Raw genomic sequence first — 18,879 nt, 5'->3', positions numbered from 1 at the left:
ATGACTACAATTCATTAGTCTGTTGCAAAATATTAAAAAATAATAATAATAAAAAGAAGATGTAATTTTAAACTATGTAATCTTTTAATTCGTGCATAATTACTTTACACCAGTCACAAATTTATATATTTTTTAGTATTTCTGTGAAGATTATATAAGCATAATTTTTATTGAAAACAAAAGTGTATATTTCATATTTTACATCACTAAAATATCTTCCTTGAAAATTAAGCATTCTGGCTAAAATTCATTGTTGAGTGCACAAAGGTAAAATGGAGTGATTTTTAGTGTCTTACCAGTCACATTCTTTCAAATAATCGTTACATTAAACAAAGGAATCGTTTGGTATTTTTGTTAAAGCAATTTTATACAATAGTTATCGTTCTATGTTAAAAAACATCTTTCGCTGTTGTAAAAGTTCCGAACACATAGTTATAATTCACAATTTATCATAATCTGGAGTAAAATGTCCCTCCAGTCATAATAGAATGGCCCATAAGTAGTCTCAAACAATAGTCGACTTCACTTAAACGACTAACCGTTTCCATTCTACTTTTTCAAGACAAAAAGTCGACTAACATTTTAGGCTTTTCAATTTATAATTTTCTTTCAATAAATATTGGATTTTTTTTATATAATTTATGAATGCCAAAAGAGTTGACGAAACCCTACCGCGTTAATAACAATAATAACGAGAGCTGTAGTACCATGTCCTAAGGTTATAGCTGACAGATTAACCAGAGAGGCGCCAATCAGAGAACAAAGGAGAAGAGAAGAGAAAAAAGAAACGGACTTTGGCAAATGCCGGGACATATTTCCATATCTACTGAATTGACTTTGAACGAATACACTTTCAGGCATGAAGCATTTGCATCAACTCCCACAAAATTGTCCAGCCAGCCCAGCCATTCTACATAATTTCATTGGCTGAACTAAATATGTCAAGTTCCATCTTCACCCGTATTTTCCATGGCTAATTCGTAAGGGGATATATAAATGAATGTTACTTGGAATCTTTCTCTCGAAAGATGACGTTGGCTATCTGTTGCGATTTCAGGTTTTCCACGCCAAGTTTTGCTTAATTATTAGGGCGCATGTTATTTGCTGCAAAAAAGGCTAGCGCGTATTGTGGCTGCAAACAAGAAGTGATCCTTGGTGGATACCCTTATGCTGAAATTTTGTGCTGCAATGCAACTATCTTACGGCACTGATCATCCTAAATCCGTTAGAAGAAGTTTCGTCTTGTAGGCTGAAAGTCGTCAAGTCGTCGTTTTTATGTCGTGAAGAGGCAGCGCTCAATACTATGATCTAAAAGGTCCTAAAAGTCTTTGATCGTATCGTCTTTCTCTTCCATCTGGCGTCGAAGCAAATATGTGAGATGTTGAAAAATATCGCTTTGATATGTATTGTGGCGAAATGCTGGGTTCGCCGGAGTTAACAACAGTACTTGGCGACGAAGTCTCTCGCCTTTCACAAATCCAACACTGAATTCTGCTCATAATAACAATGTAATAGAAGCCCACGTGTTACGTGAACATTAAACTAGCCGGGAAGGGGCACCTTCCTCATTAAGGGTAGAGAAACTCCAGGGGCAAGCTCACAAATTATAATCCTTTAAACGTAATCCTCAAAAAAAGGCGGTTCCTCCGAGGCTTTGTTTTACAATGCATTGGAAGGGGGTTGTACTAAGGTCATTGCGTATGCTGAGAAACTTCCTGTGGTTGTTTTCACAGTTCTAAAAATGTCGACTTGACGTGCACGGATTACTGTGTACCAAATCTAAGCTTTACAAAAGGGTATACCATTTATATTCCTGATTTAGATTTTTTCTCAGGGAGAGCTACTGAAGTAAATGGATCACTCTACTTCTACACTGATGATTGAAAACTAGAGAAAAGGGCATTTGGTTTTCCAGTTGGAGCTGGAAAAATCATACCGCCTATCCGGCGTCTTTCAAGCTGAAACTGCTGTCATGCAGTAGGCGGTTGAACGCTTGACTCTGTCACGAGCAGCCGTATACTGTGTTTGTCGGGCTGCGATACAGTATAACTCAGATTTTAGTTTAGCGCGTTTCTACTGCTTTTCTAATTGTTCTTAAATATCACTATACCAAGATTTTTGATTTGAGAAGCATAAGAAAACTACATATATTAGAATTCTAATATAAAATCAATTTTTTTTTCTCTAAAGTTAGTGGCTTTGTTTGCTGGATACCTACATTTTCCTAGCCTGCAGCGTGGTAACATCAGTGCCTAAACCTATTGCTGGGGAATGAGACTCTGTATGTACATATGCATTCGTCACGGCCAAGGCTCTACGCTTTGAATACAAATAATACATACATGCTACTCGTACAAAGATAAATATTTAAAAACTAGTTTCTGGGTCATATTTTCTTTAGACTCCAGCCCAACTCATATTTTTAATTGCAAAAGTAAAAGTAGGTATGCTTATTAGCTACATAGTATGTACAGTGGTTTTACAATTGAAAGCATCCTTTTTCATGCCACTTTAAATAAGTAAAGGAAGCAAAAAGAGAAGAGCGCAAAAAAGTTAATTTATAATCAGCGTGCGGCACAACAAAGTACAAAGCCAGCATTGCATTGCAGAGATTATCTGCAATCTTTTTGACTATCTGACATGAAAATTGCATTTGCAATTAGAAATGAATTAAACAAACACATACTCCAGCATAACGTAAGCCCGAAGCAATAGCACACTCAAGAGTAAGTCAGTAGTAGAAAGTAGTGAGTTGCTGGTTGGCAAAACAAAAAAAAAACGAAGCAAAAACAAAAACACAAGAAGTGTAAAAGTAAGTCAAGAAGCTGCTAACGCGGACTGCATGCAAACTTATATATTTACTACGCGCAAACGTAAATGCAAACCTACATACATACATACATTGAAAAGAATATTTTTCCAAACCATTTTCCTATTTTCCTGTCAGGCCAAGTGTTTTCCTCATTTTTGTTTTTGTTTTTTTTTTTTTTTGCTGCAGTACACTTTTACACGCGCTTAATATTCTTTTAATTTATAATCAGGCAGCAAAAATGTTGCGGAAAAAATGTTGCAGCGCGAGCGCATTGCAAGCGGTAGGTAGCATGCGAAATTGGGTCAAGACACAGTTGCCACATTCACCAAGAATCGCTGCACTCACCGGCTCACTCATTCGCTGGCATGCTACTCACTTAACACTCATTTATGCGCGCGGTGGCAATCTGACGGCCTGCGCGCGGCTGGCAGGCAGCTTTTGGCTCACTGCACTACCCGGCCGGCCGCCAACTGCAGCGCTCAACTTAAGCTGACACACAAGACAATGCGGGCGCGCCTAAATGCCTGAATGTCTGCATGCCGAAGTGCCACAATGCCTGAATGCCAGTGGGTTGAGTATTCCCGGGGCATCTTTGCGGGCTTTGTGGCGCGCACTTTCCGCACCAGCAGTCGTGTGAATAATATTAATTAAAATTTTACACATTTTTTTTCCAGCATTAACACACATTTAAATCATGTTACCCCCTTATCAACCTCTTTTAAGTGATTTTTTTTTTTTGTTTATTTAATATTCTTCTTATGCCATCTACCTTGTGGTCTTTCTCTCTTTGCAGTTTAGTTTAGTCTTAGCTGGTAATGAATTGTGGCCCATGGAACGGCCAGAGGGAATGCCAAACATAGTGTCTTTAGAAGTGATGTGCGGTAAGGATCACATGGATGTACATTTGACATTTTCACATCCATTCGAGGGCATCGTCAGTTCAAAAGGTAAAAAGAAATGGTTAAAAGTATTGGCATGAGTATATATATGTACATATTGTATCGAATAACTGACATACATTTTTTTATTCTTACCATAGGGCAACACAGTGATCCGCGCTGCGTTTATGTGCCGCCATCGACGGGCAAAACGTTCTTTTCTTTTCGGATATCGTACTCACGCTGCGGCACGAAACCCGATTTGCATGGACAGTTTTATGAAAATACGGTGAGTTGAATTGTTGTGAAAAATAAAACAGTCAAAGGGTTGTGTGATGAGTGCCTTTTGCACCCCAATTAGCACTTAGGATGTATTTACATGCAATGCGAATCAATACAAAGTCTTCGCAAACACGGTCATAATTTGCGATACATTGGAGTAAGGTCTGGAAAATCTCACACAGCGATAAGTATATAGAGTCATGTCACCCATCATAATGATAAAAGATTCACTATAAAAGAGCCAGTCGACTAAAGTCTGCGAAAAAACCAAATGTTACTGGAGAGGCGCATGGTTCGATTTCAGGCCCCAGCAACATCAATACAGTTTTTTTTTTAAATAGCGGTCGCCCCTCGACGGACCATAGCATACCTGCCAGTGTACCCCTGCCATAAAAAAGCTTCTTCGGAGGTGGAGTAAAAGTATAGATCTCGCCATTTTTGTCACAACATCTAGAAGGAGCACACGAATTGGAGGAGAAGCGCAACCAAACACGTAGAAAACGTTTAAGCCATTTTTTGGAATCAAATATGATATACTATTCATCCCCAAATAAACTAGGATATTAATTTAAAACTATTTAGGGGTTCCCTACTACATCAAATTAAGCCGCCAGGCGACCGTTAAGGCCCTACTTTCATATGAAAGAAATTCGATCACCGTCGCGGACTGTAAGGAGGCTATAAGAAGGCTAACTGTGGCTAAAACCGTCCACCTATATTGGCTCCCAGGGCACAAGGGTGTGGAAGGTAATGGGAGAACTGACGAGCATCCTCTTAGGCGCCTCACTAATGACGAATATACCAATTCCTCTTGAGGAAATCAAAATATCTGCACATGTGCCGCCAAGTGGATAGGGTTTGGAAAATAACTCAGGATTGCAGACTTCCGAAAATTATGTGTGATACTATTGTTATCAGCGCATTGTTCGCTAAGAGCACATGCATTTAAGTTAGATCTACTAGAGAACAAAAAATGTAGGAAATGTCACGTAGGACACTATCGCGAGGAAAACGTGGAGCATATACTTAATTTGCGAGTGTTCAGCCTTCAGCAGGCAAAGACTTGCTTTACTCGGCAAGGTACAGCTCCAGAGCCTACAAGCAGCAATCGACAAAGGACCAAAGTGTCTATTGAAATTCGCTAAAGGAATAGCAGTGTTCTTAAACAATGCGTGAAATAATTGATTTATAGGTCGTAAACGTATATGGCAATGCTATGGACTCGTTTATGTGTGAGACCTCTCATGGTCAGCCAGCATAACCTAACTTAACCTAATCTAGGTGTTGGTAGCCCTTAAAGTGGAAAAAGTCTTGAAAACATCGAAAAACTCAAAACTTTTATTGGGAGGTAAAGATATTCGAAAAATCGAAATTTCAAACAAACTTCCTATAGACATAAAAAAAAGTGGAAACCGGCGAAGGCATCCGCGCAAAGCGAACATTGAGTATGAGTTTCAATCAAGGCACACAAGCCCTAGGCAGTTTGCCAATAGACCCTGAAGAAACTATCCAGCATTTCCTGTGCAACACACAGGTCACACACCTATAATGCCTAACAGCACAGTTACCCATGAACGTTTATGTAGCGTACCATAGAAGTGCGTAGAAACATATCAAATTTGCTGTTGATAGAGAGAGAAGCAATGAACGTGACGTGGACGATGGTGAGTTTTCGGTAACACGCAGATCCCATAAGAAAGATCGTGTCAGTTGACGCGTTCTCCGTTTTTACGTTTGTGGGTAACTGCGCTGGTGAAAGATATAGTACTTTGAATTGCAAGTTTATAAGCAGCCACAAGGGTAGACTTCAGTAAATTCTTTAAGGAACCAAGATATCTGAATAAGTGTACAGGAAACAGTTAATTCCAATGGGAAATGTATTGAAAGTATGGCCCATTAAGCTATTTGATAAGAGCTGAAAATAGCCGATGCGTGAATCGCGCCTAGCATTTATGTATGTATGTAAAAAGTCGCTCACTCTGTAATCAGCCTAGGGCCAATACAATTCGGCAAAGTAAACGCACCAAGTTCTTGCTATGATAACAAATACATAAATAGTACTGTGAATTAGTTGATAACAATGAAATATTTTATTTTTATCTATTCGTAGGTGGTTGTGCAATACGACAAAGATTTGCTGGAAGTCTGGGATGAAGCAAAACGCTTGCGCTGCGAATGGTTCAATGACTACGAAAAGACCGCATCGAAGCCACCAATGGTTATTGCCGATTTGGATGTCATACAACTGGATTTTCGTGGTGAGTTAAATTAAATGTTTTTAAAAAATAAAATAAATATTATTATGTACATTAGACTGTGCCAACGGTAAATATATGGAAAAAAATGTGTTTGCAAATTTTGATATGCATACCCTCTGTATTTGTGCTTTTTAGTCTAAATAGCATATGTATGAAGTTTTATGGCTGTAGGATAATGATAACCCGTGCCGACTTTTAGTTGAAGTTTTAGTTAGTAACTTGAATTAATAATCCATGAAAGCTTTGGAAATGCGAAATATTCGATATGTTTCCCATATTTGAATGCATTTCCAATATGTCTGCGTCTTTAAATTTTTAATAGGATGACAGGATTTCTCCCAAGGAAATCGAAACAATTGTTTAAGGGAAAATATCCTTTGCAATTTTTATACTTCAATATCCTTATATATATTTATAGGATTTAAATTAAATTAAGATTCTTCATAATGCAAACTAAACTAAAATCTTTAAGGATTATATTTTTAAAGAACATTTTTGACATATTCCAAAAGGATAATTGAAAACAAAAGTTATACTTAATCTTTTTTTTTGAATTTTCCGTTTGATTGATACCCATATATCCATATTTTGTGTAAACTTTAGGAAATGTATTATAATGTGTGATCCTTTGGAAAATATCCTGACTACCTGGTAAAAAACCAGAAACGCAGATTTACTTAATATTATGCCCTAATGCTGTAGGGGGTATAGTAATACCTCCTTATATAGAAGTAAAGATTATTCCGATAACTTGAGGGCACGGGTTGCCGTGGTGCGAATTGCTTAAAACGTTCTTCAGATAGTTTTTAAGACAAAACCAATAAAATGGTTTTTTGGGACAGTCTAATGTATGTACATATGTACAAAGTTCGTACAAACTACAATAAAATGCAGCCATAATTATGTAAATAATATCTGTGGACATAAGCAATAAACGCCTAGGTTGACTTAAGAAAGAATTAAGTTATATATATATGTTATCGTATTCTGCAACTATTATTCCATGCGTACGAGAAATCTCCATCTCGCCAGCTAGGCTATTTAAAAAGTAATAGACGAACATATTTTGGTTTCCCCATAAGTTTAACGTTACAATCCAAATGTTTAAAACGTTTTTTTTCGAATTCAGGTTTTTCGACTTAGGCGGTTATTGCTTATGACCACAAATATATCAAATTGTAAATAATAAAAGTTACACTTAACTTTACACACACCTTTCTCACGCATCATCATTTCTCTCTATCTCTATCTCTCTTCAAGGTGATAATGTTGACTGCTGGATGGAGATACAGCATGGCAAAGGCCCATGGGCACCGCCAGTTAGCGGCATTGTGCCACTAGGTTCTACACTTACACTTGTGGTTGCCATCAACGATTATCGCGGTAAGTTACCATTAAATGTACGATCAGGCAAACAGTTAATAACAGGGACGATAAATGAGCAATAAAGTAGTAGGTAATACGAGAAAGGCTTCCCGCAAATATTCTTCTGTGTGCGTATAAGCGCACATACATACTTACAAAAGTGCATATGGCACAGTGAAGGTATGTGGCCACCGACACCTAGCGCTCCATCACCATTGTGCCTCAATCATACGAGTATGTACATACATTATTCGCATCCTCATTATGATGTACATATATATATGCAGTAGGAAGCTTACTTACATAAGCACACAAACATATGTACATACATATCACAGCCAGTGCCTGTGGCGCCGAGTTGTCTACAATTAATGAGTGGATTTCACGGCGCTTTCATGTGGTTTTTTTCTTCTCTTTTCTGTGTTGCATATAAGTATAGAGACTCTCCAGGTGGCTGTTAATAAGTGGTGTGCCAGAAATTGTGTGGCATGAACGGAAGTATAATCATGTTTCAAGCTAACAAACAATGCAAGCAGCGAATAGCGCACGCACGAAAAGAAAGCAATACGTATGTATGTAGTAATAAATGATGTGTAAATCGGTGGCTATTCAGTGAGCTTTCATATGAAAGCGTTTTTACTACCACATATTAAATTTTCAAATGTATCATTAAATATCACTATCATAATGGACAAAACAGACAGTTAAAAAATTTGATATTGGTAAGCAAAATTACATCTTCAGTGCACAATTAGGACTCCTGTACGGTGCGCTTATGCTCCTAGGAAGGCTCCGAAAAGAGTCCCAAAGAGGCATATCCGCCGGAGAAAAGTGTCTTCTCAGTACATATAAAAAAAGTGTGCCTTGGGACTAATTAAATGAGTGATTTTGGAGATGAGAGAGATGTCTATTCGGCCGTCGAACTTAACTTATATTTGCAATCTCAGAATATTTTGAACTTTTTTACCGGTGAGGCAAGTGCCAGAAGTGCCGCTTGGCTATCTGAGAAAATGTATGCTTTATAATCTGATTGTGTTCCTGATTCCATAAGCTTGCGAAGAATAAATATCACTATGATCGTTCTGCAGCTCTCTTCAGCAGTTTTAAGCTTTGAGTCTGATTGACGAGTTCACTGCAATCTCAAAGATGTGGAACTCTATGGGCAGTGTTGGTCAGTATCTGAGTCGCTATCTTAACAGTTAAGTGTTGGCCATGAAGCGGCTACAATGTCGCCTTTCTCCATTTTAAAGGTGGCCAAGCATATGCCAAGCAGGCATAATTAAAGCGAAGCAGAAAATAAGTGTCCATTTGGAAGGGAACATACATAATATATGTATATGAAGAAAAAGATACTGATAGCCAACTGAGTGCCGTCTCTTAGCTAACTGTTCGCAGGCAACCTCTGAAAAGAACGTTAGAATGAATCAGTACAACGGAATCCAACTTCAGTGTCTAACAACCCGCTTCCGACAACGACTGCTACTGTCTATTAGAGATCAGTTTCGTTGCATAAAAAAAAATATTAATTAATACGAGAGATCCACCATTCTTCCTAAAGACGGACCGACATCTCATTACGATGCTCAAATGACTCGTGCCAAAAGTTCTAGTCGAACAACGCATTGGCCAACAAGGGAAGGAACGAGTCAAGTACGGGTCGCTGGCGCGGCAATGAAACGGAGAAAGCTGACTAGGCGCGCATGAGGAAATTGAGAATCCTGAAATCCAGCGCCTTCTTCGAATCACCCATGCAGCTGCTGGGGGTCCTTTCGTTCACAGAATTAAATCATGCGGGCTTTTAACATAGCAACTAATTGGTAATTTATGGAAACTCGGACTATGGAAATGAAGCGACATTGAGGAATATATGGCAATAGGACGTCAAAGTTCTCGCTAGCAAAGATAAGAATACCTCGGATTTTCTTTGACTGGAAGCGCAGTTTTGAGTTATTTCTGCCTCTAAGCTATCAGTACCAATCATTCCTTGAAGATGACTAAACAACAAAACCCTTTTCGTGCTTCTGACCGACCTTCGCAAGGATTAGAAATGAGAATTCTAAGGGTGATACAAAGGACGTTAAGTACTTCTGTAATCTACGTTCTATTTTCTTTCACGTTGTTTCTATTCATATTGACAAAGGAGGATCTTTAGCAACTTGGATCTTAAGATTCGGAAAATTAAACAACCAGGCAAGACACACACACATATCCGGCTGAGAGGAAATCCTTATTTTAAAACTCGAAACTGTATAATTTATTTAATTAATTAAAGGCTTTTTTATTACCTTCGAAGATTTCAAAATGCAAACTTTATAATTTTCGTCTTCTCCATTTTTTTTTTTAATAAAAATCTCCAAAGACTACAAGAATTCATTGAAACGGTTATCTGTTATGGTAAAATGCCTACAATTTAACGACCGGACGTGGAGGTGCCGGCTTCACTTAACCCAAAAAAGGCGCGTGAGGTGCTGATGGAATGGAGCCATTCTGATTTAAAGTTGACAGAAGATACGCCAGACTAGGCAAAGCTGAATTTGGACGACTTGGAAGAGAATTTATTGGCGGTAATGGGCGATTTGAATTGGAATTCGATGCTGGTATGGAATTATTTTCTGCGTTGCTTGACAATTGTGGTGGCGTTGGAAATTCCTGAGGTCGGCTGGAAATTTGTGGCGGTGTTGGAAAACTTTCAATGGAACTTGGTGTTTGGGGAGCTTGTGGTGATTGTGCCAGTATAGAGTTGGACTCACCAGCTGGATACGATACGCTCTGGCTATTAGGGATGGGCAACACAGGCTGAACAGCCGCGCTTATCGATGCGCTTGGTGGTCTCGGACGATTTTGATTCGTAGGCAATGGAGGAGACAATGCTTGATTGTTGTTAGTATTAACAGCTTCAAAATCAATTGGAATTAGTGGCCCCTCTTGGCTGCCTTGAGTTAGATTTTCAACAAATGGAGGTTCGACTGGAAAATCTAGAACTGAGCCAACACTACTTTCATTTGGCGGTTGCGCAACGACAAACTGTGACTCGGTATCTGTGTTAACGGGAGAATTTACTTCGAACTCTGCTGGGGTGTTTGCTGCTTCCACGGAGTTCGGAGTGTTGCCAGTTACACCTACATTGCTGTCATTATTTTTATTTTTGTTGGTAAGAAGCCGTGAAAGAAGGTCCCTTATGGCGACATAGGAAGCGAAGTCAAGCTTTGGATATTCCAATTCATTAGCACTACTCGCTGCTGACGAACCCAATCGGTAGCATTCTGCTAAGCAGATGCTGCTTAATACAAACAAAAGCGAAACCTTCATGTTAGACCACGCCAGCTACCCGTTGCAATGCACTAAGCGATACTGACTCTAAACAGGCATTCGCTGATCTTTTAAATATCTGTGGGTAAATAGTTGATTAGACATGTTATAGCAGACAATTACCAATAATCAGTGGCACATTACAAGTCTTTAAATTTTACATATATTCATAGATACGAAAGAGCACACCAATTTCCGGTGATAAGATAACAATTTTGACACCTTTTTTTTGTATTTATACTTTGCAACTGTTCTTCGCGTTCATTAGTCACACGGAAAAGTGTTGTTCTTTGAAAACATTGTACTTTTTTTGCAAACGTACCAAATAAAAAACTTACATTTCTTAATTTAAATTTATTGTGCTCCAAAATGTTCTCTTTTTCTAAACCAAACCTTTTCTCTTCTCCACTCATTCTTCCAGGTGAATTCGATATGCGCGTCAAGTCGTGTGTCGCTTCTGATGGTTCCGGTCATGTTATCAATCTCTCCGATGAATTCGGCTGCGTACTACGCCCGAAAATGATCTCACGCTTTCTGAAGGCGCGCGCGCCCGATGAGCGCGCCACCGTCATAACCTATGCCTTCTTCCATGCCTTCAAATTCCCCGATGCGCTGAGTGTGCACATTAAATGCAAGGTAGAAATTTGCCGCCATGGCTGTCTGGATCACTGTCAGCTCACCGGCAGCGTTAACGAGCGCAAGGATGTGCTTATGAACGACGCTTTGGGTAACCAGAACGAACTAAGTCAAGAGATGGGACATGGCATACATGGCGACGAACAACAACCGGCACTGGGCGGCATGCCTTTGGGTGGTGGCGGTGGCGGTGGCGGTGGTGGCGTTGGTGTTGGTATGGGCGGTGATGGCGCAATCGATCACGATATCTTCTACGATGACATCATACACAATCGCAAACAGCTGTCATCGATCAACAGCGGCATTGCCAACATACTCGATCAGTTTAATTTGCATGAAAAGAATGCCAATGCCAATCTCTCGCCGCGTCCGGTACACGAAGAGCCTGAAGATTCCGATCTTGATTCGCTGTTCGGCGAAGACGAATTAGCCGATTTGGATGAAGCTCAATATATGGAATTGAAGAAGAGCGGCAAATTCCCACATGGACCACGTCAATTGGAGGCGCAAAAGCGCATGGGTGTGCCCATGGCCGGACCACGTTCGCTAGAACCCAAATCAAATGATGATGCAGCACATCCCATTTACCGTCCTCAAGCGGAAGCACTGAAGCGGCCACGCGAAGATCACATTGACCTCGATGACGAAAACGATGAGCTGCTCAAGCATAAGTCGAATCACACTGAGCAAGGTAGTGACGAAACGAAGTCGACACGTCGTCGACGACGATCGATCGTCATTTCCGATCGTAAGGTGCGCAGCGCGGATGTTGGTGTTAGCGGTCTGTACGATGTCATCTCGGAAGCTGATCTTGCCTTCTCGCCAGACTCGAAACAGGAAGCGGTCACCGTATTTCAGGGCAAAATAAGTGAGGAGGTTGTCTATGGCATTTGCATGCCGGTGCCTGGCTTCAGCATACTCTTCATTGTCGTCATTTCGGCAACAATTGTATCTGCGCTAATCGCCGGTTCATTGCTCTATCGTTATCAGCTGCAAAAGGAGGCGCTCGAAAAGCAAACTCCAATACCGGCGCCTGGTACATTCGCCTCTTGGATGACTCTACGACTTTTCCGTATGCGACATTTGCAGGAACAACACGAACGACAGCAAATTAGTGCTGGCACAGTTGGGGCGGCAGCAGCAGCAGCGGGGACGGTAGCGGTGGCGCACGAAACCGTGCAGTAGAGAGTGCGATGTAGCGAAATTGTCGGAGTAGCGAAAAGTATTGGGAAAGAGTCTTAATAAGGTCAATTAGACTTTTATTACAGAAGTTCTTATACAAAATTCAAAATTAGGGCTACGCAAATATTTACAAAATACATAGATATGCGCTGATGGCCGTTTCCGGATCAATGCGTCAACTTTGACTGAAAGAAAACCCACGAAGAAAAAAGCGGAGAAAAGCTCAAAGACAGACGCCTATATTGAATACTATTTGTATTGTTTGTTTTTTTTTTTAACTTTTTTTTTGCTTTTTTTTTTGTTCTACTTGGTTATAGACGAAGTTAATGTTGTTAAGAAACATTTTCGGGCAGCACTGCAATAGCAAATCACTGAACTACTATTTACATAGTAGATACATACATACATACATACGCTCCTTAAGTACACTCTTTATTAAACACGTTCTACAAATATTCGATTAATTCAGCTTCTACTTGCTCGCACTTCCTTTTTTCCAATACAGATAGTAAGTGCATACATAATTCGGTGCTCTTAGGTGCATTTACTTTCCTTCTTAGTATAAAACTATTATTTGTTAAATAATAAAAAAAAAACTTAAACCAATTCTTATATAATTCTAAAAAAACATGCTTATACACATATGTATGTATTTATTTTAGCACTATTTATTGTATTTATTTATATATGCTTATTTCCTATATAGATCTTCACATTCTATAAAGAACATAAATCTTCTTTAATGAATATTTCTAAGCTGATTAATAATTGTAAGCACATAATTCTAAAACTTTTGCAATTTAAGAAATTTGAATGCAATATTTTTTTTGTTAACTTCAAAATCTTAATTTAGGTTAGCATCTAAAGGCAAATGAAGAGTGTGAATTTAAAGTCAAAATTTAGTTTGTTTTCATCTTTTGTTTAATCGACACTAATGAAAGTTCAACACACATGAAAATTTAAATTAACACATAAGTCAGTTTATATTATTTATTTAAAATTATTTTAGTTATAATTGAATACTATGATTATGACGAGAATGAACAAAATAATAAAATTAAGTTATAAATAAAATAAAAATGATTAAAAAAAAAAACAGCCATGACTTTTGAAATGACAAAAAAAATTCTAAACTTAATATTGGGTCGTAGATTATGGATCTGTATACCGTTTTTCCAGAGGAGGTCATTTTCTTCAAGATATCTCCATTTTTATGAAGAAAAAATTTTAACTTTAACATGGACAAAATTAAAAAAAATAACAAATCTCTTGTATTTTTTTTATTTGTATTAAAAGCTGTGCTATTACAAAAAAATCAAGCTACTAACAATGAAAAATCGATGGATAAATAAACTAGTATTGAATGGTCAAAATAAAATGTGCAATAATTTTTTATGAAATACGAGCAAGATATACATATATATGTTGATCATACGCCATACCGTATATGGCCCTACTCGTCAGTGGTGCCACTAGAGAATATTATTAGATACCAAAACGCCTACCAAATCAGTTTTCAAACTACCAAAAAAATTTTTTATTGAATTTACGGGTTTAAATTTAAAGCAATTTTTCTTTAAATTTTTCGCCCAATTTCGGCAGCTGATGGATCGCAGCTTTGAGAAGTGGGTTTATGTTTGCAGAAAATTGTTTGTGTTAAGATTGAACCAGGAGCTTAACAAGGATTTTAGGTGAGCATTGATGAAAACACGTTCTACGTCGAGGAAAGCAACTAGCATTTTTCTTTTCGCCCTCCGATGCAATTTTACAGTATCGACGGCAGCGGGCACGGTCCTGTTATTGCGAATGGTTTGTACCAGTATTGCCATTTTGGTTCGTTTGCAGCTAGATTTGGCTCTTTTTATTTTAAATTGCCCCAGAAATTTGCTTTTAGCTCCCAACTCTTGTTTAGCCCACATAAATTTTAAACAGCCCTACGAGGCTCCAAAATTCTTAACTTAATTTTAAACATTAAGTTTAAACATTTCTGCTGTTTGTTTGGAAAAACGGATTTTCAAATGAAAGAGTGTCAGTAGCAAAAATTGAAATTGGCCGCTTTTATTAAATTTGTAGAAAACTTAACATTTTCTATCCGATTTGGCTGTTCTAATGCTTCATATTTCCGTTATAAAATTGTCCTTCGTCCTAGCTTTTTTAGTAATTTTTTTTTTTTAAAGTTTATCAACTAAAAGGAAGGAATAAAAATGATTCATTTTCGAAAAAAAACTGGAAAATTTCCTTATCTTCCGAATTTATACGCCTGGAACTAAAAAAGTTATATTCCAATGACACAAAAAGTATATCAATGCAATGAGGCTAAGGGCCGGTTACTCAATGTCTGGTTAACACTAATCTCCGGTAAAACATCGTTATCGACGTTACCGACTCCATGTTATATGCATGGAGCCGAACACGTCGATAATGATGTTTAAACGGAGATTAGTGTTAACCAGACATTGAGTAACCGGCCCTAAATGTATCTTTCGAAAGGTATGCAAAGATGATTAGTTGTATTCGCTTTTCTAGAATTTTTTTTGGCAATAACTGCAAAAGCCCAAGAAAACACTTTATTTTGATGTTAAGCGACCTAAAATCTTTTTGCGAAGTCCTTTTTTCGTGTAAACTAGTGTAATTAATTAACTCGTAATATATCTGCATATTTTTTGTTTTCTTTTTTCCAGTATCAAGCTCAGAATGTTTGTTTGGAATGAAAACTGTATGTGACTGTGTACCTAAATAAATAAAATTTCGGAAATTCGTTCTAAAATAAACAAAAAAAGGTTTAATTGAAGAATCACGAAACTAGCTCTTATTTTAGCTCCAATTTTTTTATTTAGCCCTTTCTTACACTCTTTTCTGGAGATTCTGGCCCTAAATGAAAAGTTTCTGGCAACACTGGTCTGTACATGTTGCATTACATGCCAAGCCTAAATTCATACTACGTTTTTTGGTAAGTATGAAGTGTTGAACCATCATGGTAGCAGTTATGATCCTAAAACCATACTACATTCTACCATTATACCCGGGCACTGCATTATCGATGTACATATTTGCTGTTAGCTGCAAAGCAGTGCAGTTACCTCTCGAACCGAACGACCATCCCTTGGCATTCAATACAATACAACAACAATACAACAATTAAACAGCGACGGAACCCAGTGGGAAAGTAGTAATGCATTACACGCGTGATAAATAATGTATTGCATATCTTAAAAGTTTTATAGTCCATTACTGATTAATACAACATTCTAATGTATCCATAATGTCAAAAAAAAAATCATACTAAATCCCATACATTACTACTTTTCGTAGGACATCGCCATGGGTAAAACAATGCGTTTTCGAATGAGAAACCAGCTGTTTTACTGATTATTTTTTCGATTACCATACATAACATGTTCCCACTAGGAAATTTGGCAGGTGAGAGAATTATAATTTGCTCTTTTTGTTTACGATGATACACAGTAAAAACGGCAACAATCAATATTGTTTTATATTCTTCTTAAAAAACCATCTTTCAAACCACCCTGTATATACGCAGTGCGCGCTTTCTGGGGAGCAACACCTTTTCGGGCAATATTAGTAAGTACGGATTCCCTAAGCTCGCCCAGGCTGGACAGCTGAGTAGCAGATGTCACGATGAGACAATGTAATGCCTTAACGGAGAAATTTCGATCGGACAATGCTTAGAAAACTCTGTTACTAAATTTGAAATTGATGCAGAGTTCCAAGCTGAAATCATCTCGACTTACCTTTTCGCCCGGGTTAGATCCTTCCGTAGGTCAGGATTTCAGATAACATACCCCGCCAAGTCCACCCTGTATGGGTTGTGGCAGGTGAGGGCGCCACTCGGACGCAGAACCAATATGAAGTGTAGAGCTGGAAAACTATCGATGGCACTATCGATAGTATCGATGGTTTTTGACTATCGAGAACATCGATGGTTTTGTAAGCACTATCGATAGTTTTCACTCATACATACATTATTCAGTAAGAGTAAATGCCGGCGGTACCTACTTTATCTTTTGATGTCTGAAAGGACATTTAGCAAAGCAGGATAATACTATCGATAGTGTCGACATTTTCGATAGTATCGATACTATCGATGGTTGTGACTATCGATTATCAAAACTATCGATGGCCACGACTATCGATAGTTTTCCAGCTTTAATGGAGTGATTCAGCCAGGAAGCTTCTTAGAAATTGGTTTTCAAATAATTCCTGATGTCAGCCCAGTTTTCAACCAATTTCAAGTTTACCTGCATCAGTCAATATAGCTTGCCTAAGCATTGTTCTCATACTACATATAAGTACTACGTCGGCAGCATAGGAATCTTTCCTCTAAATTCTCCAGCAGAAGCGCTGCCCTGTTCTGACGCAACAGTTATGTTATTACGATAAATAAACGTTACAGAGTCGACTTCGATAACCAATTTAATTACAATCTACAGCAAGGAAGGCAATATCGGCGGTATCCGTTTGCGAGAATGACTACTCATTAATCTCGCTGAATTCATAACAAACGTTTCTTAAGTGCATATATGTCAGTACCTCAAGCGTCTTTAAGAAAACGAGAGTAAAATGATTGGTCGAAATCCCTCGGGGATACGTGTGAGGCTTTGCCCGCCTTGGGTACGAATATATTTTTGCTCGAACCCCAAGGCTTTTGGAAATAAAGCGCTTAAGTGCCTAAGCAGGTCGCCTTTATCAGTCGAAAACTCAAAGGGGCGGGGGATCTGAATCACTCTTTTACACGTTTGGCTGAAGCTTCGCCTTCAAGAGACCTATTTCTGTGGAATGAGTCGATGAGAACCTCCCTTCCTGGCGCTCTCCGAGCCGCCGTTTAGCATCTCTCGAGGCCACATAGGAGTATCGGCGTGCTTTAGAATTTTAGTAGCTATTTTCTTTAACTCTCAAAGGCTTTTGGATTTCTTGTGGCGCCAACCAATAAAAATACTTTAAACTTAATTATTTTTTATAAGGCAAATATTTATTGAAGTTCTCTCGAGATTATAAATAAATAAGAAAATAAAAAACCGAATTTATGATAAACATTGTAAATTCAAGATTGCATCATAATGGACTTGCATTAATATAAATAAATAAATAAATTACTCAATTAAATAAGTTAATAAATAATTTAAAAATAAATTAACTAGTCGTTGTGGATAAATAACGTTTGCATAGGGTTTTCAGTCAAAGAAATTACTGCGAAGAAATAGAAAGTTTATTGTAGTTAAAATATATTTATGTGTTCGTAAATATAATTTAATATTTATTTTATTTATAGCCTATTTTATTTGATTTAATTGTGGTTTCATTTTGCTTTATGTACTTTACTGAGTTATATAATTTTAACTTTTCTACAACTAATGAACGCACTTAAAATATTTAGTGACTACTTCAAGCATCAAATTATTACATATAACTCTTTTTTTTTTTGCTTTGTATTTGTGTTTTGTGTGATTTTTAGTTTTAATTGTTTGTATGTACTTGTATTTTGTGCTTTTGCTTATCTATTTTCTAAAGTCTACAAAATTGTTTAATACATTTTAAATTTTATAGTAAAAAGTAGACAAAGTAAAGCGTTGTATAAAAGAGGTAAATGGCGTTGTACGAGTGCTGAATTAAAAATTACCAATTTTTTTGATTTCTTAAAATGTTTAGTTTTTCAAATTAGCAAAAAATGGCGCGCTGAGTACAAAAAAAAATATCACCATGTGCTACTGTTATGCATTCGAATGATTAGAAACAGATTACTGAGCATTTCATTTCCATTGTTAAAAATGTGCGGAATTACTAAAACTTCAAGCTGAATTTACGTAAAACAAGAAAAATTTGAATTTGTCGCTTTATTTAGTGAAAAGTCTATATTTTTAACACAAAAAGGGTACTGAATACAAAAACAATCCACTCAAATTATTTGAAACGGCCTGTGCATTTAATTTCTATCGTTAAAAATGAGCTGAATTACTAAAACTTCGAGCTGAATTAACCCAAAACAAGAAAAAATTTACTTCAATCGCTTTATTTAGTGAAAAGAATACAGATTTAAAACAAAAAGGTGCGCTGAATATAAAAAAAAAACACTCAAATGGTTAAAAACTGGCTGCGAGTTTGATTACTATCGTTAAAAAAACACTGAATTACTTAAACT

The 18,879-nt window shown here is 37.5% G+C and overlaps 1 protein-coding gene across 2 annotated transcripts in view; it reads left to right on the top strand.

The window, feature by feature from the left end:
• Window positions 1–13,306, top strand: part of LOC118733242 — a 58,064-nt gene extending 44,758 nt beyond the window's left edge. Inside the window, exons 2-6 of one of the 2 annotated variants that reach the window (XM_036462567.1) lie at window positions 3,606–3,759; window positions 3,852–3,979; window positions 6,083–6,230; window positions 7,491–7,613; window positions 11,326–13,306. In XM_036462567.1, coding sequence (XP_036318460.1) covers window positions 3,606–3,759; window positions 3,852–3,979; window positions 6,083–6,230; window positions 7,491–7,613; window positions 11,326–12,725 — 1,953 coding nt within the window. In that variant the 3' untranslated portion in view covers window positions 12,726–13,306. The remainder of the gene's footprint in view (window positions 1–3,605; window positions 3,760–3,851; window positions 3,980–6,082; window positions 6,231–7,490; window positions 7,614–11,325) is intronic. The other variant, XM_036462566.1, reaches the window with a different exon arrangement.
• The last annotated feature ends 5,573 nt before the right edge of the window (window positions 13,307–18,879 follow it).

Source organism: Rhagoletis pomonella, unplaced genomic scaffold (assembly GCF_013731165.1).
Source record: "Rhagoletis pomonella isolate Grant_MI unplaced genomic scaffold, Rhpom_1.0 Rhpom_scaffold_00002, whole genome shotgun sequence".
Taxonomy (NCBI): Eukaryota; Metazoa; Arthropoda; class Insecta; order Diptera; family Tephritidae; genus Rhagoletis; species Rhagoletis pomonella.
The sequence above is the reverse complement of the archived record's forward strand: the minus strand, read 5'-3'. Positions and strand labels throughout refer to the sequence as shown.